At 42.9% G+C, this 27,078-nt stretch overlaps 2 protein-coding genes across 6 annotated transcripts in view; one reads left to right on the top strand and one right to left on the bottom strand.

Moving 5' to 3' along the window:
- The window catches only part of rb1 (retinoblastoma 1), a 248,621-nt gene that overhangs the window by 185,518 nt on the left and 36,025 nt on the right, over nucleotides 1–27,078 (top strand). The window lies entirely within an intron of this gene.
- The window catches only part of LOC144506293 (RCC1 and BTB domain-containing protein 2-like), a 109,962-nt gene continuing 101,928 nt past the window's right edge, over nucleotides 19,045–27,078 (bottom strand). For 3 of the 5 annotated variants that reach the window (XM_078232197.1, XM_078232207.1, XM_078232208.1), the window contains one exon: nucleotides 21,460–21,637. In XM_078232197.1, the coding sequence (XP_078088323.1) occupies nucleotides 21,584–21,637 (54 nt within the window). In that variant the 3' untranslated portion in view covers nucleotides 21,460–21,583. Of the gene's footprint in view, nucleotides 21,638–27,078 lie in introns of all 5 variants that reach the window. The other 2 variants (XM_078232196.1, XM_078232211.1) reach the window with 1 other exon arrangement.

The raw sequence follows: 27,078 nt of genomic DNA, 5'->3' as shown, positions 1-27,078 counted from the left end.
CAGAAGGTGAGTTACGTGCCGCAGTATTCCTTGCCTTGGCTTCCTCTTGTTTATGTGGTGAGTCCAGTTGAGTTTCTGGTCAATGGTAACCCAAGGATGTTGAAAGTGGGGCATTCAGTGATTGTAACACCATTGAATGTCAATGGGTGATGATTAGATTATATCATATTGGTGATGATCATTGCCTGGCATTTGTGTGGCGTGAATGTTACTTGTCAGCCCAAGCCTGGATATTGTCCAGATCTTATATTGAATGTTCTCCTGTGCACACAAACCTGTTAATGAAAAAACTGTAGGTGCTTCTGCTTTCAGTTCGCTTAAAAGTGCTTGCAGATACAAAAGCACTCGTGAAAATGAAAAGTTCTAAATTTAGAAAAATATGGTTAAAAATTGGGTGCCTTTGGTGTCTGTTACTCCTTGTGCAGAGCTTCAAAATCCAGAAGTGCTAGACATTAACCCCTATATCTTGTAGAATGTGAGTAACTTCCAATAAAAATCACCCAAAAATGCCACAATACAGCTCAGAATTTTGCAGGAATTAATCAAAGACAAAATATTGAGGATAAAGTCATTCTTTCTATTAAGCAGATATTTTAAATAGTGGTTGCCAAGTTTGGGGTGGAGTAAAATGAACAGTGACCCTCCACAACGACTTTTTAAAAACTGTATGTGAGCCAAATGAATACTTTTCCTACATAATTCTGCTCTAGCATTCAATCATGTGTATTTATAGCAAGACTGGGTGTATTGTGATCAGCTGTGGCTGGTGTCTCCTTCCTAGTCTAACTATGGCTCATTGATAGCATTGACTGTCGCCTCTGAGTCAGAAGGTTCCAGTCTAGATGCTCACGCACAAATGTAGGCTGATGGCATGTCAGTGAGTACTAAATGAGTGCAACACTGTCAGAGATCGGGGGGGATTTTTGCCATGATGCGTACACAATTTGCCCCATTAGCCAGTTTCCCAATGCCATCCTGATGGTCAGCGATTTTGTTCCGAAGAGGAAATGGCATGATCTGACAACCCATTGATTGAGATCAATGTCCAATTAAGCCTGTTTAGAAGCCTGCCAAGCCATTAGTCAGTTTGAAATTTATGGGGAGAACAAAGAATCCCACCCAAGGGAATGGAAGTGGCCCCAAAAGAAGTCCCACCCAAGTGGATGGAGGTGGCAAAATATTGGGGAGCCATTCATGTCCATGCCAATCAATGAGGTAGCCTCTTATCGCTTCTTGGACTCTGGCTCGGATCAAATCCAAGATGAGGTACAATGGGTAGCACAGTGGTTAGCACTGCTGCCTGACAGCTCCAGGGACCTGGGTTCAATTCCAGCCTTGGATCAGCGGCAGACCTCGGTAACGTTTCTCGAGCAGCAGCTTGCCATTGCGGGTCATTGATGCCCTATTTGCATGAGATGAGCTGTTCAAACATTTTTAAACAGATGTGGCCTCACAGGTTCAAATACCAGTGAGATTTGCCTTCTTCACTGTAGCTGCAGGGCATCCTCAATTGTGACCCTTAACACTCTGAGTGAACGGCCAGTGAGATTCATCAGCAGGAAGGACTTGCACTCCCTAAAGGTTCAGCTCGAATGCAGTCACAAGTGGGGAGGCGCTGGCTTAGTGGTATTATCGCTAGACTATTAATCCAGAAACTCAGCTAATGTTCTGGGGACCTGGGTTTGAATCCCACCATGGCAGATGGTGGAGTTTGAATTTAATAAAAATATCTGGAATTAAGAATCTACTGATGACCATGAAACCATTGGTGATTGTCAGAAAAACCCACCTGGTTCACTAATGTCTTTCAGGGAAGGAAATCTGCCATCCTTACCTGGTATGGTCTACCTGTGACTCAAGAGCCAATGTGGTTGACTTTCCATGCCCAAGCAGTGCTTGATTCATAACATAGAACACAACTACTTTATAATATGATCATGGGACATCCAGAAAGTATAAAACAATCACTTTGGAAAAATATCTAATCCATGTTTAAATGTTTCTTTGATTGTCCTTGAATCTTCCCGCCACACTTGCCATCCTCTCTTGCTGCACCAGTGTGGCACGTCGCACCCTTTGGGAACCACTGAGTTAGTTGTTTAATTGTCCACCACCATTTACAATTAATTGTGGCAGGACTTTGATCAGCTCCATTGATAGTGGGATTATTTAACACTGTCGCATGCTGCTTCTGTTTTTAGTACATATGTATTCTTGTAGCTTCGTCAAGTTGGCATCACATTTTTAGGTATGTCAAGTACTGCTTCTGGCATGCTCTCCTACATTTCTCATTGGACTGGTTAGTTCCCTGCTGGATGGTAATAGCAGCGTGATGGCGATGCCGGGCCATGATTGTGCTTGAATACAATCCTGCTGCTGCTGATAATGGTGGCCATTGTGTCACCTGGGTACCAAGTTTTGAGCTATTATAGCTATTATGAGTCAGCCCATGTGGTAGTGCCACACAATACAATGGTATTATGTCCTGTGTATGAAGACGTGCCTTCATCTACACAAGGACTGTCCAGTGGTCACTCCTACGAATAGTAGTGTGTGTATCTGTGTTGGTGGAAGGTGTGCTTGGATGATTTGATCCCGAGTCTGTTGGTGCTGTGTCATTTGAGGATCTCGGTGATGCTATAGTACCACAACTGGCCCAGTAGGAGATATGAAGTGGGCAATATAAGAACTCGCTTCAAATAACAGATATCTCTGCAGAGCCAGGGCTTCCAAATGCAGCTAAGGATTTGTCATGTTGTCTGATGGGGAGAGGTGCAATTTACCCCCTTCATCTACAGAATTCAATATTTTTTCACTCTCTCCTACAGGTATTCCCATCTCTCCATCACTTAAGTCTTTATGTGGTGCCACCCTTACAATGTCCAGTGCTGTACTTGGTCGTCAGGATGGCGAGCTGGGGCACTCTTTCTCCTGCGCATGCCCTCTACCAGAAGTGAATTCTGACCCTTTTTCACTGGCAAGGCAGCACAGTGGTTAGCACTAGTGCTTCACAGCGCCAGGGACCTGGGTTCGATTCCCAACTTGCGTCACTGTCTGTGCGGAGTCTGCATGTTCCCCCCGTGTCCACGTGGGTTTCCTCTGGATGCTCCAGTTTCCTCCCACAGTCCGAAAGACGTGCTGGTTAGGTGCATTGGCCATGCTAAATTCTCCCTCAGTGTATCCGGATGGACGCAAGAGTGTGGCGACTAGGAGATTTTCACAGTAACTTCATTGTAGTAAGCCTACTTGTGACACTAATAAACTAAAAAGAAAGATAGTTAAGGCAGTGCTGGCCTCTGTCACCAATTCCAGAGGCATCATTTAAATAAGATGCATTGTTATGACTGGGATGGGATGAGTGCACATATTATCTAGCCCCACTATTGCAGGCTGTACCATTAATTTAAAATTTTAATTTCTTCACCAAAATGGTCAGTTGTTTATCTTCACTCGTGGTACCAGAATGAAAGAGACTTTAACCAAGCTTCTTTCAATAAACAACAAACTTATTAGTTCATTATAAAACAAAAGTTATGTTTAATATATTGTGAATAGTGATTAACACACTATTGTTATCTGGAAGTATGACGATCTTATCTCTTCCTAAAAAGTTGCCCGAGCACTCGCACACAAATAACAGATAAATAGTAGAGTCCCTCTGCAGAGATGGTCTTTAAGAGAATAAGCATTACAAAATAAGGGATGAAGTTTGCAGGGTTTCAATGTTTTCTATCTGGAGTTCCTTCGTATGAAGATGAGCTGCTGCTCCCAATGGACGTCTAGAAGTTCTCATCAATGGGACTATGCCATGGAGAGAATACATATAAAATAGGGCTGCACCAATTCTTCTGGTCTCAGCTTTGCAGATCCAAGTGCAGTCTCGTTGTACCCAGATGAGGATTCTCTGGCTATAGGTTAAGAACCACACCCAATTTCAGAAAAGAGTGAGAGAGAGCCAGTTACGGTAGCCTTCCTTTTTCAGCTTATTCCCCAGGGCACAACCTCAGGCTAAAGGGACGATCCTTTAAAACAGAGATGGGGAGGAATTTCTTCAACCAGAGAATGGTGAATCTGTGGAACTCTTTGCTGCAGAAGGCTGTGGAGGCCAGCTCATTGAGTGTCTTTAAGACAGAGATAGATAGGTTCTTGATTAATACGGAGATCAAGGGTAATGGGGAAAAGGAAGGAGAATGGGGATGAGAAAAATATCAGTCATGATTGATGGTGAAGCAGACTCGATGGGCCGAGTGGCCTAATTCTGCTCCTATGTCTTTTGGTCTTATGATTGCCTTCAAAACCAGTAGGCTCAAAACTTAAAGTTTGGCTCCTTCATGTGATTTCCAGTAAGCCACTAGCCTTTGCCTTTCAGTATCTCTCCCCCTCCCCCCCCCCCCCTCCCCATCATTTAAAGTAATTGCAGTTCAAAATAAACAAACAGATCTTCCTCAGGTGATTTCTTGGAAGAGGCCTTGCTTGTTGACAGTTCGAAGGTGCCTTTTTAAGAAGAATTCCAGTTCAGCACGCAAATGTCCAGATAATGCAGGATCCTTCCATATTTTAAAATAAAAATTCAGTCTTCAAGGATAAGATTCTAACCATATATCATAGAAATCATAGAAACCCTACAGTGCAGAAGGAGGCCATTCGGCCCATCGAGTCTGCACCGACCACAATCCCACCCAGGCCCTACCCCCACATATTTTACCCGCTAATGTACGCATCTCAGGACTCTAAGGGGCAATTTTTAACCTGGCCAATCAACCTAACCCGCACATCTTTGGACTGTGGGAGGAAACCGGAGCACCCGGAGGAAACCCACGCAGACACGAGGAGAATGTGCAAACTCCACACAGACAGTGACCCGAGCCGGGAATCGAACCCGGGACCCTGGAGCTGTGAAGCAGCAGTGCTAACCACTGTGCTACCGTGCCGCCCACTGTGCTACCGTGCCGGTATATATATCAGTGCTGTCAGGTACCTGATAACAACTTTGAGTCCTGCTGATGGTCATTCATTTTTCTGGGCACACATTTCTCCCATGTACAGGAGCATCATGTGTCCACATACTGCTCAGCTGATGTGTCTGCTGGTAGCTACAGATTTGGAGATCTTCTATTTGATTGTGGCGTTGCACCTACCTTGTCAGAATAAAGAAGGTAATTAAACCTCTTGCAACACTGCACCCAGGTTCTCTGGCTGACACTGTGGTTGTCTGCTGACATGTTTGGCCACCTCCATCCAGGTATACTTGGTTTGACTGGATAACCTTGGCGGAGTCTGGGTCTATACTTGATGGAGTTTAGAAGGATGAGGAGGGATCTAATTGAGACTTACAGAATACTGAGAGGCCTAGTGAGTGGACGTGGAGAGGATGTTTCCACTAGTGGGAGAGACTAGAACACGAGCGCACAACCTCAGAGTGAAGGGACGCTCCTTTAAAACTGAGAAGAGGAGGAATTTCTTCAGCCACAGGATGGTGAATCTGTGGAACTCATTGCTATATATAAAAAAACGATATAGATGAGAATGTGGGGGGATGATAAGTTTGCAGGTGACACGAAGATTGGCAAGTTAGTTAATAGTGAGGAAGGAGATCTTAGATTGCAGGGAGATATAGATGGGTTGGTCAGATGGGCAGATCAATCACAGATGAAATTTAATCCTGAAAAGTGCGAGGTGATGCACTTTGGAAGGAATAACAAGACAAGTGAGTACACAATGAATGGCAGGCCACTAGGAAGCTCAGAGGAATCTTGGGGTTCTTGTCTGCAGATCCCTGAAGGCAGCAGGACAGGTTAATAGGGAGGTTAGGAAGGCATATGGGACACTTGCCTTTCTTTATCAGTTGTGGCATAGATTGTAAGAGCAGGGATGTTATGTTGCAACTGTACAAAACTTTGATTATGCTGTAGCTGGAGTACTGTGTGCCGTCTGGTCACCTCACTGTGGGAAGGATGTGATTGCACTGGAGAGAGTGCAGACAGGATTCACCAGGATGTTGCCTGGGATGGAGCATTTGAGCTGTGAAGAGAGGCTGGATAGGCTCAAGTTGTTTTTTTAAGAACAGGGAAGGCTGAGGGAGACCTATTGAGGTGTATAAGATTATGAGGGGCATGGATAGGGAGGATAGGAGGCAACAGTTTTGATTTGATTTATTATTGTCACATGTATTAACGTACAGGGAAAAGTATTGTTTCTTATGCACTATGCAGACAAAGCATATCATTCATAGAGAAGGAAACAAGAGAGTGTAGAACGTAGTGTTACAGTCATAGCTAGGGTATAGAGAAAGATCAACTTGATGCAAGGTAAGTCCATTCAAAAGTCTGACAGCAGCAGGGAAGAAGCTGTTCTTGAGTCGGTTGGTACATGACCTCAGACTTTTGCACCTTTTTCCTAATGGGAGAAGGTGGAAGAAAGAATGTCCGGTGTGCGTGGTGTCCTGAATCATGCTGGCTGCTTTGCCGAGGCAGCAGGAAGTGTAGACAGAGTCAATGGATGAGAGGCTGGATTGGGCTACATTTGTAGTTCATTGCGGTCTTGGGCAGAGCAGGAGCTGTGATGCAACCAAAAAGAATGCTTTCTATGGTGCATCTGTAAGTTGGTGAGAGTTGTAACTGACATGCCACATTTCTTTAGTCTTCTGAGAAAGTAGAGGCATTGGTGGGCTTTCCTAACTACAGTGTCGGCATGGGGGGACCAGGGCAGGTTGTTGGTGATCTGGATATCTAAAAACATGAAGCTCTCGTCCCTTTCTACTTCATCCCTGTTGATGTAGACAGAGATATGTTCTCCTTTACGCTTCCTGAAGTCGATGACAATCTCCTTCGTTTTGTTGACATTGAAGGAGAGGTTATTGTTGTCGCACCAGTTCACCAAATTCTCTATCTCATTCCTGTACTCTGTCTTGTAATTGTTTGAGATCCGACCCACTGCAGTGGTGTCATCAGCAAACTTGAAAATCAAATTGGAGGGCAATTTGGCCACACAATCATAGGTGTATAAAGAGTATAGTAGGGGGCTGAGAACACAGCCTTGTGGGCTGTGTTCCCCTTAGGTGAATGGTCAATAATGAGGGGCCATAATTTTAAGGTGAGGGACAGGAGGTTTGGAGGGGATTTGGGTGCGGTTGGTGTCTGGGATGCATTGCCTGGAAGGATAGCAGAGATGGGAAACCTCACAACCTTTAATAAGCACGTGGATGAGCACTTGAAATGTCATAGCATTCAAGGCTATGGGCCAAGTGCTGGAAAGTAGATTTAGTATAGTTTTGTCAGTGCAGACTCGATGGGCCATAGGGCCTTTTCGGTACTGTGCGACTCTTTGAAACTAAAAACAAGCCATCTGGTCATCAATTTATGTTATGCAATCTTGCTGTGTGCATATTGGCTGCTGTGTTTCTTGCATTTTCATTGAGAGTACACTTCAACAGTACAGAGTTAGTTGTGAAATGTTTTGGGACATCCTGAGATCAACAAAGACACTGTATAATTCAGTGGCATTGGTGCAAGCTGTAACTTTGTATTGTAATTCTATCTTAAACCAAACTCAGCATTGATTCCAGGTCAAACCTGCGGCCCTAAGGTCTGTATGCTTTGGTTAATCACAGGATTAAATTAAGAACCAATTATGAAGGGCATGGGAGCACTTGATGCATTTTTAAGCTTGGAATCAGGAATGGCTCAAACAAGATGATTCATGAACTGAGCTGTGTTTAATTGGGAATAATTCAGGTCACATAAGCACTGCTGAATAATTCCAGTTGGACATGGTGAAAAAATGTTCATGTTGAGCACCACCCATAAATTATTGAAAACCCTCCAAACACTTGCAGAAAGTTGACGTCACGGAATTTTTGTTACCAACCTGGCCTTGTAATCACATTGTATAAATTACTCCACAAATATATTGTGCAAACTCCAGCTCATAAATAAATCCACAGCACTAATTATGGGATGACCTGTTTGCAGTGATGTCACTGTGTAAGAACTCAAAAGGCCTTTAGCTAAACTGGTACATTTCTTTGATTGTATGATCATCGGCATTCTTTGTAAGCAAAATGGGTTTTTAAAAAAATGATCAGGCTAGTTTTTGTTTTCACAAATACAGGTGGACCTCTGTCACAAAGTGACAGCCTGCCATTCATACTTCACACATGAGCGTATATGATTGAATATGTAGGTACTCTCACCCAAGCTACATCTCATGCTTGGGCAACATTCATACACAACTTTACAGCAACAGGATCCCAAGTAGCAATTACAAACTGGAACCCTTGCTGATTTTTCCCCCCCTTCTCCCAGGTCATTTGTAGCATTCTGACTAGGGTTAGTTGACCATGCACAGTCTGGAGAAATCTACACTGGGACCCCTCATCTGAAAACATTACACAGTGCCTTTATCCACAGAATAATTAGTATATGTTTTTAGAGATGGTGAATATGTTCTTTGTTTGGCCCTGGACAAGTTCAAGTTTTATATAAGTCCCTGAACTTTCTCTTGGTTGAAATAGGGCTTTTTTAGTAATTGTATGAAGTATTTTGTTCACTTATCAATTAAGACATCGTCAGCATTCAAAATGTTATAGATATGAGTGATTTTCCTCCACCTTCTTAATATTTTGAATTTTGTTATATAAATGTATATAAAAGCATAATTCTTAAGATGCATAGGTACGTTTTTGCTAATACAAGTCTTCATGTTCTGACTTGCATAGCATAGCAACTGTGTTGTGTTCTCAGTACTACTTAGCATCAGTCATCTTTTCCAAGGCTGAAATGTAATTTTCTGCATGTGCAGTTCATTGCTTGATATCTGATCTGCCCATTTAATTATAGATTGAAGCAAATGATGTCAACGATAGGAATATACTGAATCATAGAATCATAGAAACCCTACAGTGCAGAAGGAGGCCATTCGGCCCATCGAGTCTGCACCGACCACAATCCCACCCAGGCCCTACCCCCACATATTTACCCGCTAATCCCTCTAACCTACGCATCTCAGGACTCTAAGGGGCAATTTTTAACCTGGCCAATCAACCTAACCTGCACATCTTTGGACTGTGGGAGGAAACCGGAGCACCCGGAGGAAACCCACGCAGACACAAGGAGAATGTGCAAACTCCACACAGACAGTGACCCAAGCCGGAAATTGAACCCAGGTCCCTGGAGCTGTGAAGCAGCAGTGCTAACCACTGTGCTACCGTGCCGCCCTACTATATAGTAACCTACTATATAGGTTACTGGTTGGGCTAGCATTTATCGCCCGTAGCCTGCAAGGATGAGCTAAATCCTCTTCATTTTCACGCGGCATTTATTGCTCTTGAGAGGTTGTGTTGAGGTTCAGTCCATGTAGTGTAAGTACACCCACAGTTAGGAAGGGAGTTCTGGATTCTGATCCAGCACCAGTGAAGGAACAGCATCAGAATGATGTGTAGTTTGGAAGAGACAACCTTCCAGTAGGTGGTGTTCCCATGCATCTGCTATCCTTGTTCTATCTAATGGTAGTGGGGTCATGGGTTTGGAAGGTACTGTCAAAAGAGCCTTGATGAGTTGCAACAGTGCACCTTGTAAATGTAACACAATGCTGCCACTGTGCATGGGTGGTGGAGGGTGTGAATGTTTGTGGTTGGGGTTTCAATCAGATGGTTTGTTCTGTCCTGGATGGTGTCAAGCTTCTTGAATGTTAGAACATAGAACAGTACAGCACAGAACAGGCCCTTTGGCCCACGTTGTTGTGCCGAGCTTTGTCTGAAATCCAGATCAAGCTATTTCCTCCCTGTCATCCCGAAGTACTCCATGTGCCTATCCAATAGCTTCTTAAATGTTCCTGAAGTTTCTGACTCCACTATCACTGCAGGCAGTCCATTCCACACCCCAACCACTCTGAGTAAAAAACCTACCTCGGACATCCTTCCTATATCTCCCACCATGAATCCTATAGTTATGCCCCCTAGTTACCACTCCATTCACCCGAGGAAATAGTCTTTGAACGTTCACTCTATCTATCCCCCTCATCATCTTATAAACCTCTATCAAGTCTCCTCTCAACCTCCTCCGCTCCAAAGAGAAAAGCCCAAGTTCCCTCAACCTTTCCTCATAAGACCTACCCTCCAAACCAGGCAGCATCCTGGTAAATCTCCTTTGCACTCTTTCCAGTGTCTCCACATCCTTCTTATAGTGAGGTGACCAGAACTGCACACAATATTTCAAATGTGGTCTCACCAAGGTCCTGTACAGTTGCAGCATAACCCCACGGCTCTTAAACTCAAACCCCTTGTTAATGAACACCAACACACTATAGGCCTTCTTCACGGCTCTATCCACTTGAGTGGCAACCTTCAGAGATCTATGGATATGAACCCCAAGATCTCTCTGTTCCTCCACATTCTTCAGAACCCTACCTTTGACCCTGTAATCCACATTTAAATTTGTCCTACCAAAATGAATCACCTCGCATTTGTCAGGGTTAAACTCCATTTGCCATTTTTCAGCCCAACTCTGCATCCTATCTATGTTTCTTTGCAGCCTACACCTCATCCACTACTCCACCAATCTTGGTGTCATCAGCAAATTTACTGATCCACCCTTCAGCCCCTTCCTCCAAGTCATTTATAAAAATGACAAATAGCAGAGGACCAAGCACTGATCCCTGTGGCACTCCGCTGGTAACCGGTTTCCAGTCCGAAAATTTTCCATCCACCACCACCCTCCGTCTTCGATCAGACAGCCAGTTACCTATCCAATCGGCCAACTTTCCCTCTATCCCACACATCCTTACATTCTTCATAAGCCGACCATGGGGGACTTTATCAAACGCCTTACTAAAATCCATGTATATGACATCAACTGCACTACCTTCATCAACACACTTAGTTACCTCCTCAAAAAATTCTATCAAATTTGTGAGGCAAGACTTGCCCTTCACAAATCCGTGCTGACTATCCCGGATTAAGCTGCATCTTTCTAAATGGTCGTAAATCCTATCCCTGAGGACCTTTTCCATCAACTTACCGACCACCAGTGTTGTTGGAGTTGCACTCATCTGGGCAAGGAGAGAGTACTCCATCACACGCGTGACTAGTGCCTTGTAGATGGTGATAGTTTTTTGAAATAACTATCCAAATTGTCCTGCTCTCCTGCTTTATCCCTTTGGCCATTGTTATAGAAGGGTCTGGCACATACAGGGTTAATGTGGAACTGAGTACATGACTGCTCACACTGATGTAAGAAGGCACATAATGTAGACAAAGGTCAGTATGGTGTTGCACAGAGATGTTTTGGGACCCAGGATGGAGATGGCTCCATTGCCTGTACCCTTTACTGTATATTTATATGTGGTTACAAGTAGTCAATAAAGACATGCTGTTAATATACAGAAGGCTATGAAGACTTCTTTAACAGACACATTCTGCAACCAACACTATCTCAAAATGTGGCAGCTCCAGATCAAAAACCCCCATCCCTGAATGTTTTCGACAGATTCTGAACTGAAAGAAATTCCCAATGGAAGCTTTAGATGCTGAGAACATTCACCAGAAAAAGCCTGGAAGCTCAGGGCAGAAGTTTTATTGCAGCAGAAAACTCCACACAATTTCCCACAGAAGTCCAGCTTCAGCAAACAGAGTTCATAGCCTGCAAGGATGAGCTAAATCCTTTTCATTTCCATGCGGCAGCCAGTCTTGAGAAGCCCTTTTACTAATTCCGTCAGAAGCACCACTTGAATAAAAACTGTCAGTAAAAAATCAGAGGAAGACCTGATTAATTTTTTTTACTGGTTTTGGTGATCTTGCAAATCACATTGTCCTGATGTAAGGATTTGATGAATCCATAACCAGCATTGAGGAATAGTTAATAGCCGTTGATGAATATTTTAATCTTCAAGCTGAGGATAGTTTAGAGCTGAACTATGATAGTTCTGAGAGGCATACAAAAAACCCCAGCAAAATGATGAAATGGTAAAAGACACAGGGCACAGAACTCTCCAGAAGCCCAGGTAATATAGTTTTTACAGAAGCCTGAGCCAGAAGTCCTAAATGATTTCCTTTTTGAAGACGTTTCTAGAACTGTACCAACAACTGGGTACACGACAAGGAAAAAGCTCTGCACCAGTCACAGCACATTCAGAAAATGTTCATGACAGAGTTGAATTGGAAAAACTCAACCTGAACCTGCAACTATGATGATGATACAGCTAGTCGACACATCAACCACTGTGAAAACACTGCAGCTTGCAGTCAGCATGCCACAATTGCAACTGGATAGCAGTCCATCACCATCAACAACAAAAAGCAAAGGTGAGCATTCCACTCAACCTTTTTTTCACCACTGGCGCACTCTTCCTCAGCCTCAGAGGGTTTCTGGACAGCCCACGCGGAAGAAAGAAGAAAAAGCAGCGCCAAGAAAATCAATACCATCTTCATCCACCTCACAAGAAACAGCAACCATATTTTGACACAACAGCCAAACCAACCAGGCATGGTTCAACATAAAACAATGGAAGAAAAGAATGAATCTAAACCCAAATGCCAGTCCAACCTCCCAACCAACAAGAAGAACCAGAACCAACAGAGCTCATCATCCTTCCGACAGATCAGCAAACAAAATGTGGAAAGCTTATGTCACCTCCAAGCCATCTGTGCCTTTAGCTTCAAGGATTTGAGAAGGCGGGGGAGTTGGGGTACTGAGAATGGTATTAATGCTAATAATGTAGTAGGAATAGTGTTGGCATAACATTAAGATAATAAGGTAAAAGCGTAAGACTTCTAACAATGTAAAACTAAAGAAATTCTATATCCAGGGGATAAAAGACTTGGGCGGAAGTGTAGTAGAAGGGTCTGGCACATACTGATAGTAAAGCACCGCCCACAGTGATATGAGAAGGCACATGACCCAATGTCAGTATGGTGCCAGCCAAAGATATGTTAAGACTTAAAATGGAAATATCTCCATGCCTGTATGCTTCATTGTGTGTTTGTATATAGTTACAAGTAGTTAATAAAGACAGAAGACTATGAAGACTTCTTTAACAGACACATTCTGCAACCAATACCATCCCAACTGCTATGTTGGACACTCGATAAGATGTCAAACTATTTCACCAGTGGCTGCCGTGCCTCACTACAAATGTGGCGGTCTGAAGGCATACAAGGAGGCATGGTACAAGGAGGCATGGTTAGTAAGTTTGCAGATGATACCAAGATTGATAGCATAGTGGACAGTGAAGAAGGTTATCTCGGATTGCAACGGGATCTTGATCAATTGGGCCAGTGGGCTGACGAATGGCAGATGGAGTTTAATTTAGATAAATGCGAGGTGATGCATTTTGGTAGATTGAACCAGGGCAGGACTTACTCAGTTAATGGTAGGACACTGGGGAGAATTACAGAATAAAGAGATCTAGGGGTACAGGTTCATAGCTCCTTGAAAGTGGAGTCACAGGTGGACAGAGTGGTGAAGAAGGTATTCAGCATGCTTGGTTTCATTGGTCAGAACATTGAATACAGGAGTTGGGATGTCTTGTTGAAGTTGTACAAGACATTGGTAAGGCCACACTTGGAATACTGTGTACAGTTCTGGTCACCCTATTATAGAAAGGATATTATTAAACTAGAAAGTGTGCAGAAGAGATTTACTAGGATTCTACCAGAACTTGATGGTTTGAGTTATAAGGAGAGGCTGGATAGACTGGGACTTTTTTCTCTGGAGCGTAGGAGACTGAGGGGTGATCGTATAGAGGTCTATAAAATAATAAGGGGCAATAGATCAGCTAGATAGTCAATACCCTTTCCCAAAGATATTTTGGGGAGTCTAAAACTAGAGGGCATAGGTTTAAGGTGAGAGGGGAGAGATACAAAAGTGTCCAGAGGGGCAATTTTTTCACACACAGGATGGTGAGTGTCTGGAACAAGCTGCCAGAGGTAGTAGTAGAGGCGGGTACAATTTTGTCTTTTAAAAAACATTTAGACAGTTACATGGGTAAGATGGGTACAGAGGGATATGGGCCAAATGTGGGCAATTGGGACTAGCTTAGAGGTTATTTTTTTTAAAAAGGCAGCATGGACAAGTTGGGCCGAAGGGCCTGTTTCCATGCTGTAAACCTCTGACTCCATGTGTTTTCTTATTACAACCACAGCTTATGCAGGAAGCTGTGCTCTTTTCTGACCACAAACTCAAACACAATTTGCATTTACAGGTTAGCATTGTGATTTCTGCTGCTATGGACAAAATGTGTGATTAGGTTTTTGGACAAACATTTTAGGTCTCTAAATCTTTTGCATGTACATTTGTCTTCCTGTTGCTATTGTCATCCAAACATGCTTTATGTCAAATAATGATTTTACTCCATCGGCTAGAATCCTGAACCGAACTTTTTAAAACAGAGGCTTAGGTGCAACTTGAGCTTGTAGCCAAGGGTGGCTATCCAATTTGCATAATTTTATCTTCCACATTCAAGTCCATAGAGAGAGACCCATCAAGGGCAACGACCAGAACATATGGATGAACCATATAATTCTGTCCCCATTAGCAAGGCGTGAAGGTAATCACCTGGTGTATTGAATTAACGGAAACAAACCATTAATCGTCTGCACAATGGGGCCCTGACTGCGAGGGGTCCATGGACATGAACTCAACAAACTACATGCTTTAAACTCAATCACTTCAACAGGACCAGTCCCAACTGCTCAAGTGATTGAGTTTAAAGCATGTTCCCATTGTAGCCTAATGCATTCATGTCCATGGAAGAAGGGATCCCACTGACGTCTTCACTTATCAGCATTTCAGCTGCTTGATATCTTACCGCAGAGAAAGCGGAAGCTTCAAAACACAAAGGGTGGGCCTGATACATAACGATCACATCACCAATGATTAAAACATGGTCATTACTAGTGTATTCCCCCTGTAACTTAATCAGTTCAGGTCTGGGAATCCATCCCTCTCATTTTTAGGAATATATTAGCAGCACACCACATTGTGACACTGCAGAAGATATATCATTATTTAAAAAAAGATTGTACTTTTGATTATAATGTTTGCAACATTACTAACAAGAAGCATAATAGCAAACTGTAAACTAGTGAGAAATATAGAATGGATTGTAAGAGCTTATCTTGTATAAAAAGGAAAAGATTAACAAAAACAAATGTGGCTCCATTACAAATGGAGAATTTATGATTGGTAATAAGAAAATGGCAGAGAAAACAAATCTGTCTTCACAGAGAAACCACTAAAAACCTCCCAGTAATAATGGAGAATCAAGGGATTTGTGTAAATGAGATACTGCAAGACAATATCAATTTTTTAAAATTGCGACTACTCTCTGTTTCCTGTCACTCGGCCAATATTGTAACTGTGCTGCTACTATCCATTTTACTCCATTATCCCTAACTTTGGTTATGAACCTGTTTTGTGACACTTTACCAAATAACTTTTGGAAGTCCATATAGACCACAATAGCATCCCCCTCTCTGTTTTCTCATCTAAAAAATCAAACAACCTAGTTAAACAGGATTTTCCCGTAACAAGTTGTGCTAGCTTTACTTAACTTGTTAAAAAATCATTTATGGGATGTGGGCATCTCTAGCTAGGCCAGCATTTATTGCCCAAACTTAGTTGCCCTTCAGAAGGTGGTAAGCTGCCTTCTTGCAATCCCTGAAGTGTAGAAGCACCCACAGTGCTGTTAGGGAGGGAATTCCAGAATTTTGACCAGCGACAATGAAAGAGCAGCGATATATTTTCAAGTCAGGATGATGAGTGTCTTGAGGGGAACCTCCAGGTGGTGGTGTTCCCAGGTATCTGCTACCCTTGTCTTTCTATATTGGAGTGGTCGTGGGTTTGGAAGGTGCTGCCTAAGGAAACTTGGTGAGTCCTTGGTAAAGACAGATGCAAAGAACTCCTTTAGTAGCTTAGCAATGCCCTTGCCTCCTTGTGTAAATCCCTTTTAGGTGCACAATCAATTTCACTCCTTTTATAATATTTTTGCTATTTATGTGCTCACAGAAGACGTTGGCGATTCCTTTTTGAGATTGCTGCTAGTTTCTTCTCATACTTCCTTTGTTTCTCTTATTTGGATTTTCACGTCCTTTTTTTGAAACTTCTGTATTGAATCTCAGTTGTATTAGTCACCTCACATCTGTCATATGCACCCTATTTTTAACTTCATTTTACTCCCTATCTCTTAAGTGATCTGGCGAGCTCTGGGTTTGTTTGCTCTACCTTTTCCCTTGATGGGATTGCACCTTGACTGTACCTGAACTATCTCCTCTTTGAAGGCAAGTCCACTGTTGTAGCTTTGCTTGCCAATTTTTAATTCCAATTAATCTGAGCTAGATCTATTCTTACTCCATTGAAGCTGGCCCTCCTACAATGAATTATTCCTACTCTGTAATGCTCCTTATCCTTTTCCGAGCCAACCTATATGCCATGACGCAATGACCACTGTTCACTAAATGTTCCCCACTGACTCTTGGTCAACTTCATTCCCTGGAACCAGATCCAGCAATGGCTCCTTCCCCATTGGACTGGAAACATATTGATGTCGAAAATTCTCCTAAACACCCACTACAAACTTTCACTGTTGCAATCCAAGGCTACTTAGGAAAATTGAACCCTTCCCTATTATAATTTTTCACTACTTGCAACACCCTGTAATTTCCATGCAATTTTTTTCCTCTATAACTGTCCCTGGTTTTTTTTTCTGATATTGTTAAAATGCTTGTTTTGTCATTCAGCGTTAACCCTGCTGGTGCATTTCTAGTGTTTTCCAGAGCTTCACTGTTTCTGAGGTGGGACACAAAGGTGCTGTTATGCTCTATAAAATGACTTATTCTTAGCTTCACTTCCCCAATAATCCATTTGTTCTTGAGGATGAGCAACCAGTAAAGATAAAGTTGAAAGGAAAATACTACAAACGCTGGAAGTTGGAAACAAACGAGAAAACTGGGGCAGAATTTTACGCTCCATCAAGGTGAGTTTTGAGGTGGTGGACAGCGTAAAATTGAATGGACGGGATTCCCCCGGGGAACCTACCTGCCCAACCAGGATACAATTTTAAGCTTGGACAGGCAGGGCCCCAGGCGAGAAAACAGCCCTTTCACCTATGAAGGCCTGTAAGTGGCCACTTAATAGTCACTTGAGTCCTTTTTCCTATTCAGCCTCAATTTTTAGGCTGGCGATGTGGGTAGGGTAGGAAACGAGAATAAAGTTTTTCTCCATCTCAACCGGGAAGTGGTGGGGAGGTGGTGATCGCCTCAATCTAAAAACCCCTTCAGATTTGGGTGCCCTCCCTCTAGGACCTTAAAGTTCTGACCCTATCCTCTGAAGCTGTGATCAACCTCCATCCTGCCTCGGGACTTTCCTTTCCAATAGTCCAGGGACTTAGTTCCAGGCAGAGCACTGCAGTACCTCTTCTGGCCACTGCAGCGCTGAGCCTGGCCAGGCTGGAGTGCTGTCAGCTAATCTGATTTTGTGCTTTGAAGGGCAGACGCCTGATTGGAAGGATTCAAACATGGAGTTAGGTGAAAGATGGGATTTGGATTGTCCTGCCTCTGTAGGTGCGCAGTTTATATTTCTCTGTATTTAGTCAATTTTCAATATGAGTTTCATTATCTTTGTTATTAAGGACTGATGGTTGTCTCTCGTACAGTCAGCTTGCTATGACCAATGCTGACTCAACCAACTATGGAAGTTCAAGGATTTTGTGTCTATTCCAGGATAAGCTGGTTTCATTTATTAGCCTTCACATTTCCCAACCTTCAGTTAGTTCCATTGTAATTTGCCACTATGCACTTGTACGTTACTGTTGTTTCAGGCTATCTTAATTTTTGTACATGATGGGGCTTTTTGTAATTCTTGCACTACTGAGATTCAGGTTCAAGAAACCTGATCTTTACTAAAGAAATATAATAATAACACTCTTTTAGCTGTTTCCTGTACCACTGTTAGACACCGGCATCTTTTGACTGATTTTTTAATCAGATTCAGCTTTGCATTACTGAGATTTCATTGGCTCCACACCCACACAAAAACAAACTATAAATAACTTAACATCCATGATGAACCCTGCAAATTATTTCTGTTTTAAAATGTGTCCTAACTCTGGCCAGTATTTTTTCTATTTAAAAACAAACCACCTTAATTGCTGGAATGATATCAGAGCCATTCCAGAGCTGCTGGAAATTGCATATCCTGTTACACTCTAAAAGATGGGGTGTTGTTTTCACAGTCCTTGATAGTAATTTGAATTAACATGGGAATTCTATCTAAAGCAGAAATTGCAAGAATACCAGCCAGTAATTTAAATCATGATGGCAATGCTTTGTAAATAGGCAATTTTGCATGGGTGGCTATCCAGTTAAAGTTTGTATGAAGACGGCATTAACTGGCACGGTGGCACAGTGGTTAGCACTGCTACTTCACAGCTCCAGGGACTTGGGTTCGATTCCCGGCTTGGGTCACTGTCTGTGTGGAGTTTGCACATTCTCCCCGTGTCTGCGTGGGTTTCCTCCGGGTGCTCCGGTTTCCTCCCACAGTCCAAAGATGTGCGGGCCAGGTTGATTGGCCATGCTAAAATTGCCCCTTAGTGTCCTGAGATGTGTAGGTTAGAGGGATTAGCGGGTAAATGTGTAGGTATATGGGGGTAGGGCCTGGGTGGGATTGTGGTCGGTGCAGACTCGATGGGCCAAAATGGCCTCTTTCTGTACTGTAGGGTTTCTATGATTCTATGAACTTAGAACTATCATCAACTTCAAATGGTAAAAACAAAAGAATATTTACACTTTGGGCACAGAGGAAGTGCACAGCTCTCTGTCAGTGTTGTGTGCAATCAGCATGCACCTTATTTCACCTGCCTTTGTTTTATGTGCATATCACTTCAGTCATACTGTTAGGAAAAAGGCTACGTGGTTGGAATTTAGTGGAATGTCGCAATCCTGTGCGTGGCAAAGTCAACGGAATGTCTCGTCGGCTGCACTCAGAACTCAGATGGACTGCATGTGGCTCTGTTAGCGCGAGTGGGTGAACACGACCACTTCGGACTCAGAGTCAGGTTCAACAGCAGTACAGCTTTATTAACGTCGACAGAGATGCAATCAGGACATACAAACAGCACTGTCCCAAAAGCACTCTAAAGGCCTGCCGCAATGGGCTACAGTTATACTCAAACTTTGACACGTTGTATGATTCAAATGTTAATGTTTTGTTAACAGTATTTGACTCTGACCATTCTGTTTTGATGTTTTAAGTACAGTATTGAGTATGGTAATCGTTTCTGTCCAATGGGTTTATCAATGGTCTAGAATCTCCGGGGTTTCTTGAACAATGGGTGTTTGGCTGATCTCAAGAAGTCTTTTGAGGCCAAGAAGGCCTCCTTAGTTATGTTAATCCTCTCCTTAGGTGTTTCTATGGAGGCTTCCTGACATCACTTGATTAGCACAGTAAGAAGTCTCACAACACCAGGTTAAAGTCCAACAGGTTTATTTGGTAGCAAATACGTTTTTGCTACCAAATAAACCTGTTGGACTTTAACCTGGTGTTGTGAGACTTCTTACTGTGCTTACCCCAGTCCAACGCCGGCATCTCCACATCATGATCACTTGATTAGGTTAGTGGTGCTGATTTGATTAGATGAGGATGTACCTTTAATTTAGTTTCCTTTGGTGCCACCGTGTCTGGCTCCCTTTTGTGTGTTAGACCTTGTTTGCATTTTAAAAGCATGCCTTTTGCCTGCTTGTCTGGATCTGTCCCTTTTGATCTTTAATGGAGGGGTTCTGAGTGCAGTTTGGCCTGTTTCATATTGTATACGTAACTTCATAAATTTGTTGTCCGCTAACAGCTCCCAGGCCGCAGGTTTGCCCACCACTGGTATAGGTGCATTCTGCTCCCTTACCCTTTGCAAATGTTGAGTGGCAGAGGCAGAACAGACTGGCTGCTGCAGTGTCTAGCTGCACTTCTGTCAGGCGGTCAGGCAGGACTCCAGACTTTTTGTTCTTCAACTGTTGCTTGCATTAAAAATCACAGTGGAAGGTGGAGTGATGTCATATAAACAGCAAAATAAGATGTGTGAAACAGAAAGCAGGCAAGGGTGGCACATTCTAGATTTCTGTAACAGTTAAGTTGTTAAAAGTGCAAATTATTTGTGATGTAAAGTTTGAATTTTCCATGTTGTCAGCTTCAGTTACATTGGTAGGGATCAAGAACTTAATACTACTTTCGAATATGGTTGATGTTTGTATGACTGTGTCAGTGTGTTGATTTCACTTAGATAGGTGTGATAACTCCCATGAGCTCCATGGGGAATCACTGATTTATCTCCTTGTAGGATTCATTGAGTACAAGTTCCCCTGATAACAGGCAATGGCCTGCCCAGCTGGAGCTCACCCGAGCCTTTTATAAGGCAGACCAGGACTGGGCCTGCTGAAGGTGGTTCCAGGTGGGGACTAGTGTGTGTGTGCACCACGGTAATGATTTTATTTTGCATTCTGTAATAAACTATGTTTGTTTCCAGTTGGGTTTCCTGAGACATTACAGTCGGACCCTTGCTCAGTTGCAGTTTGCTGTGATCTGGGCATTCTGTTCCATGTTATCTAGTGCTTATCATGATGCTACTTGTTCATTCCGGTTTTACCTTGAGTATTATTTTCTGTTGCATTTGCAGTTTTCCTCTCATTAAAATGAATCAATGGAGACTCATGGGCTGCTGAACACGGGGGGAAAAATATCACAATCCATTAAACAGAACAAAATAGTTTTTGGCAAGCAACAATGTTAAAAATTATGAAAAATGGGGAATTATTCTCATGCCAATAGAAAGAACAGTTGATCCAAATTGTGGTCAGTAGGATATTTATTTACCTGATGGTTTATTCTTTAGATCAGCACTGCTATCATTTTTCAGATTCCAATGCTTGCTCACAGGTCATCTGTACCTCAATGATTACCCCTTCTTCATTTGTCTTTTTATTCCAGCATCTCAGTCTCCAATACAAAGACTGGCCACTGATACTGACAGTCCTGTTGGAACTGTGCCCCACTCTGATTACTGGCTTTAAGAAAATGGATATGAGAACGGAGTTTAACATATTTGATGTATTACTTCATGGATTATTTCCTGAAAATTGACTGTTCTTTGTTACTATATGAGCCTGATAACCTTGGGGAAGAAAAATAGCATAGATGCAGAGACTACATACTGGATGTGGTGTCTTTAATTGTTTTGCGCCTTGTTTGTACTTGAACTCAGGACATTCTTGTATGCTGCCAATTTCAACAGTTCACTGAAGTCTGTGATCTGCTAGTTTGAACATGATCGAGTGCAGTTGGATTCCAAGTAAAGATAATTTTGCTGGTAACTCAGGATTTTGGTTTGTAAACTTCTTATTGCACACTAGTCGTGCTGTTACTTGTATGAATTGCACAATACTTCATTACACAACCTTGCCAGTGCTACTTCAAGAAAATGCTGTTTTGAACAAGTTGGTTGTTTTATTTGCAGGTCAATTACTATTCCTGTAAGACATTGAACTATAGTTTGCATCTTTATTTTCCGCCATGTAGGGCTATTATATGTAGTCCAGGTCTAATCTTCAACCCTCTGTGATTAATAGAAGACTCCTGAGATGCATCCTGTTCTTTTGTCCCTGTAAAGATGGAAAAATACAGTTTACACTACTTAAATCAAGTTATCGGTTTTGATTTTCTTTCTGTAGAGCAAAATTTGCCTCATGCTCTTTTATTAAAATAATTTAATACAGACTATTCAGTGATTAGGATTTTTTTCAAATGTAAAATAACTTTAAATTAACAGTGGATAACAGCAAATCACTGCAGATGCTGGAATCTGAAACCAAAAGAGAAAATGCTGGAAATTCCCAGCAGCATCTGTAAGGAGAGAAAAGAGCTGATGTTTAGAGTCCAGATGACCCTTTGTCAAAGCTAAAAGGCATAGAAAGTGGGAGATATTTATTCTGCAGGGTAAGGGAATGAAAGATGAGTCATAGCCACAGAAACCAGGGGAAAAGACTGCTGATGGCTGTCCACAGACGTCAGCTCTTTTCTCTCCTTACAGATGCTGCCACAACCGCTAAGATTTTCCAGCATTTTCTCTTTTGGTTTGAATTAACAGGATTAAAATACATCACACTAACCTAATTATTTAGATTTTACAGATAAAAGCAGTACATGGAAGCAGAAGGATTATAAATATATTAACAGGGGTGGCATAGTGGGTAGTTCTGCTGCCTCAGTGCCAGGGACCCGGTTTCAATTCTGACCTTGGGTGACTGCCTGTGTAGAGGTTGCATATTCTCTCCATGTCTGCAAGAGCTTCCTCTGGGTGCTCCGGTTTCCTCCCACAGTCCAAAGATGTGCAGTTTAGGTGAATTAGCCATGGTAAATATGCAGGGTTATGGGGTTCGGGCGGATGGGGTGACATGGGTAGGATGTTCTTTTGGAGAGTTGGTACAGACTTGATGGGCCGAATAGCCTCTTTCTGCACTATAGGGATTTTATGGTGCGATAGTTATAGTACAGCTGGGAAAAATAATAATTTATGCAATATGGGCTGTATATTTAAAACCGACTAGAACCATTGTTTTCAGTCTACTTACAGGATTATGTCAATGGAACCGCTTCTAGGATGTGCAGAACAAAAATATTATACATATCTTCATTAGGTCTCAACTGGGCTATTGTGTCCTATGATGTTAAAACATTGCCATAGGTGCAGATGTGATTTACTAGAATGGTAACAGGGATGAGGGACTTGAGTTATCTACAAAGACTAGAAACGCTAGAAATGTCCTTCCAGAAAATGGAAGGTTAAAGGGCAGGGGATTTGATTGAGACGATCAAAATTATGGTGGGTTTTCCTGGAGTAGATGGAAAAAAATGTTTCGTTGGCAGGAGTGTTATTAACTAAACGATACAAATTTAGAACAACTGGTGAAAAATCTGGGAAAATTATTTTTTTATGCAGCAAATTGTTATGATGTAGAATGCACTACCCAAAAGTGTGCTTAGCAATACTAACCTTCTAGAGGGGATTGAACATATTCTGCTTTATCTCACCAGTATCTTTCCTGACCCCTCCACTGCCTCTGATTTGTCGCACTGAGAGATGTGCAGTAATTTCCTTCAGTTAGACATTGAGAAGACCACAGCTATTGGGATAATTTTCCAGTCCCACCTGCCACGGGATTTGTAGCAGGCGGGATGGAAAATTTGGCAGACCATTTAAAGGTCTGTTGACCTCAGGCGGGAATTTCCAGTCTCAGGTCAGAGGCGACTGGAAAATCCCACCCATTGTCTCAAGTCTGCATCACAAACTCCATCCCCTCGCTAACAACTCCATCCCTCAGGCAATTGTCTGCAGCTGAACCGCAATGTTCAAATCTTAGCATCCTGTTTGAGACTGAGCTGAGCTTCTGACCCCTTCCCTCTCCATCACCAAGATCACCTACTTCAATCTCCATAGTAATGCCTGTCCATCTCTGTACCTATCTCAGTTTATTTGCACCCTTCTCTATGCCTTTTATTGCCTCGACTCTGGAGTATTTCAGTGCTCTGCTGGCTGGCTTTTGTAAGCTTCAGCTCTTCCAAAACTCGACTGCTCGTATCTTAATTAACACCAAGCCCTGTTTATAAATCACCATCTGATCACTGACTGACTTTGATTTGATTTGATTTAATATTGTCACATGTATTAGTATACAGTGAAAAGTATTGTTTCTTGCGTGCTATACAGACGAAGCATACCATTCATAGAGAAGGAAACCAGAAAGTGCAGAATGTAGTGCTACAGTTATAGCTAGGGTGTTGAGAAAGATCAACTTAATGCGAGATAGGTCCATTCAAAAATCTAATGGCAGCTGTTCTTGAGTCGGTTGGTAAGTGACCTCAGACTTTTGTATCTTTTTCCCGATGGAAGAGAGTATGTCTGGGGTGCATGGGGGTCCTTAATTATGCTTGACTGCTTTGCAGAGGCAGCAAGAAGTGTAGACAGAGTCAATAGATGGGAGCTGGTTTGCGTGATGGATTGGGCTACATTCACGACCTTTTGTAGTTTCTTGCGGTCTTTTAAAAATTTATTTATTAGTCACAAGTAAGGCTTACATTAACAGTGCAATGAAGTTACTGTGAAATTCCCCTAGTCGCCGCAGTCCAGCATCTGTTCAGGTCAATGCACCTAACCAGCACGTCTTTCAGAATGTGGGAGGAAACCGGAGCACCTGGAGGAAACACACGCAGACACGGGGAGAATGTGCAAACTCCACACAGACAGTGACCCAAGCCAGGAATCGAACCTGGGTCCCTGGCGCTGTGAACCTGCAGTGCTAACCACTGTGCTACCGTGCCACTCCTTGGGCAGAGCAGGAGTCATACCAAGCTGTGATAGAACCAGAAAGAATGCTTTCTATGGTGCATCTGTAAAAATTGGTGAGATTCGTAGCTGACAAGCTTAATTTCCTTAGTCTTCCGAGAAAGTGGCTCCCAGTCCAGCAAAGCCTCAAGTTGTCATTCTTGTTTTCAAATCTTTGCATTACCTCTACCTCTAACTTCCTCTAGAACCCTGAGCTCTTCCAGTTATGGCCTCGTGGGCCATCACTGCAATATTGGCATCCATGCTTTCAACAATCAAGGTGTTCTGGAAGTTTCACTTTAACTAAACCTCTCCGCCTCTCTACCTTCTTCTCATAATTTAAAATACTCTTTAAAACTTGCTGCTTTGACCAAGCTTTTGGCAGCATATCCTGAAATCAATTTGTATGTTTGGTACGTTTGATAATCATTGTTTTGAAGCATCTTGGGACATTACACTACACTAGATTCGCCATATAACTACAAATTGTTGTTAACATGTACTTGAAAATTTGCAAGGCTATAGGGAAAGACTGAGACTAATTTGATAGTCCTTTCAAAGAGCAAGCACAAATACTGGCTAAATGGCCGCGTTCTGTGCGGTATGATACTGTGATGTTCCCTTAATCATTGTTTTCTAACTGTAGTGATACTGACTCAGTACACACTTCATTCCATCAGTCTGGGAGCCATGCTTGACTACAGTTGCATTACAGGGTCTTGGTACCGTAATGCAAACTGTACCAAGACCCTGTTCAAAATAACACAGATGTTTTGGAGATTTGATGCATTTTATTAGAATGTTCCTGTAAGCATAGCTCTAATTTTAAATCTCTTTCATTTTACCCTCACTCACTAATTTTGTCTCTTTCCTTTCCCCTGCATTTAAATTTGTATTTCCTCACACCCCTTCCATTTGTTTACTTCTGTAAGCATATATTTTAAGGAATTTCAGTACTGGGTTGGGACAAAAAAAACTACTGAGACTACTCTGTTTCTATTGTTAATCTATTGGAAAATTAGTGTTTTACCTGTGCAGTTAATATTTTTTCAGGTAGTTTCAGGGCGTAGAAGGATGGGTTAGTAAATTTGCGGATGACACTAAAATCGGTGGAGTTGTGGACAGTGTGGAAGGATGTTGCAAGTTACAGAGGGACATAGATAATCTGCAGAGCTGGGCTGAGAGGTGGCAAATGGAGTTTAATGCGGAAAAGTGTGAGGGGATTCACTTTGGAAGGAGTAACAGGAATACAGAGTACTGGGCTAATGGTAAGATACTTGGTAGTGTGGATGAGCAGAGAGATCTCAGTGTCCATGTGCATAGATCCCTGAAAGTTGGCACCCAGGTTGATAAGGTTGTTAAGAAGGCGTACGGTGTGTTAGCTTTTATTGGTAGAGGGATTGAGTTTCGGAGCCATGAGGTCATGTTGCAGCTGTACAAAACTCTGGTGCGGCCGCACTTGGAGTATTGCATACAGTTCTGGTCGCCGCATTATAGGAAGGATAGAACAACAAAGAACAATACAGCACAGGAACAGGCCCTTCGGCCCTCCAAGCCCGCGCCGCTCCCCGGTCCAGGATTGAATCCTGAATCCAGGATCCCCGCCCAATTTTCCAGCCTATCTACATCCTAATATCCTATCCACCGAGCTGTCCCTCACAGCTACGATGCTTTGTTCATCACAACCTATTAACTCACCCCCACCCCCCCATTCCAGACCATGTGATCTCCAGGGAGAGGCGAAAACCCAGAGTGAAAACCCCAGGGTCAATATGGGGGGAAAAAAATCTGGGAAATTCCTCTCCGACCCCCTGTGGCGATCGAAACGAGTCCAGGAGATCACACTGGCCCTGATCAGAAAATGCTTCCCGACCCTATTCATTTCCACTTCTGCTTTACGAACACCATCTGAATTCCCTGCCCCCGAGACAGGTTCCCAACTATCCGCAGTCTCGCTCTGTACTGGCACCAGCAAGATGATCATAGAATGAAGCCTTGAAACGAGAAACAAAGATCAATTAGCCCGCGCCGCTCCCTGGTCCAACTAGACCACTCTTTTGTATCCCTCCATTCCCACTCCGTTCATATAGCTGTCTAGATAAGTCTTAAACGTTCCCAGTGTGTCCGCCTCCACCACCTTGCCCGGCAACACATTCCAGGCCCCCACGACCCTCTGTGTAAAATATGTCCTTCTGATATCTGTGTTAAACCTCCCCCCCTTCACCTTGAACGTATGACCCCTCGTGAACGTCACCACCGACCCGGGGAAAAGCTTCCCACCGTTCACCCTATCTATGCCTTTCATAATTTTATACACCTCTATTAAGTCTCCCCTCATCCTCCGTCTTTCCAAGGAGAACAACCCCAGTTTCCCCAATCTCTCCTCATAACCAAGCCCCTCCATACCAGGCAACATCCTGGTAAACCTCCTCTGTACTCTCTCCAAAGCCTCCACGTCCTTCTGGTAGTGTGGCGACCAGAACTGGACGCAGTATTCCAAATGCGGCCGAACCAACGTTCTATACATCTGCAACATCAGACCCCAACTTTTATACTCAATGCCCCGTCCTATAAAGGCAAGCATGCCATATGCCTTCTTCACCACCTTCTCCACCTGTGACGTCACCTTCAAAGATCTGTGGACTTGCACACCCAGGTCCCTCTGCGTCTCTACACCCTTTATGGTTCTTCCATTTATCGTGTAGCTCCTCCCTACATTAT

The sequence above is a fragment of the Mustelus asterias genome, chromosome 17 (genome assembly GCF_964213995.1).
Source record: "Mustelus asterias chromosome 17, sMusAst1.hap1.1, whole genome shotgun sequence".
In the NCBI taxonomy this organism is placed as follows: Eukaryota; Metazoa; Chordata; class Chondrichthyes; order Carcharhiniformes; family Triakidae; genus Mustelus; species Mustelus asterias.
This window is presented reverse-complemented; position numbering and strand designations above follow the sequence as displayed.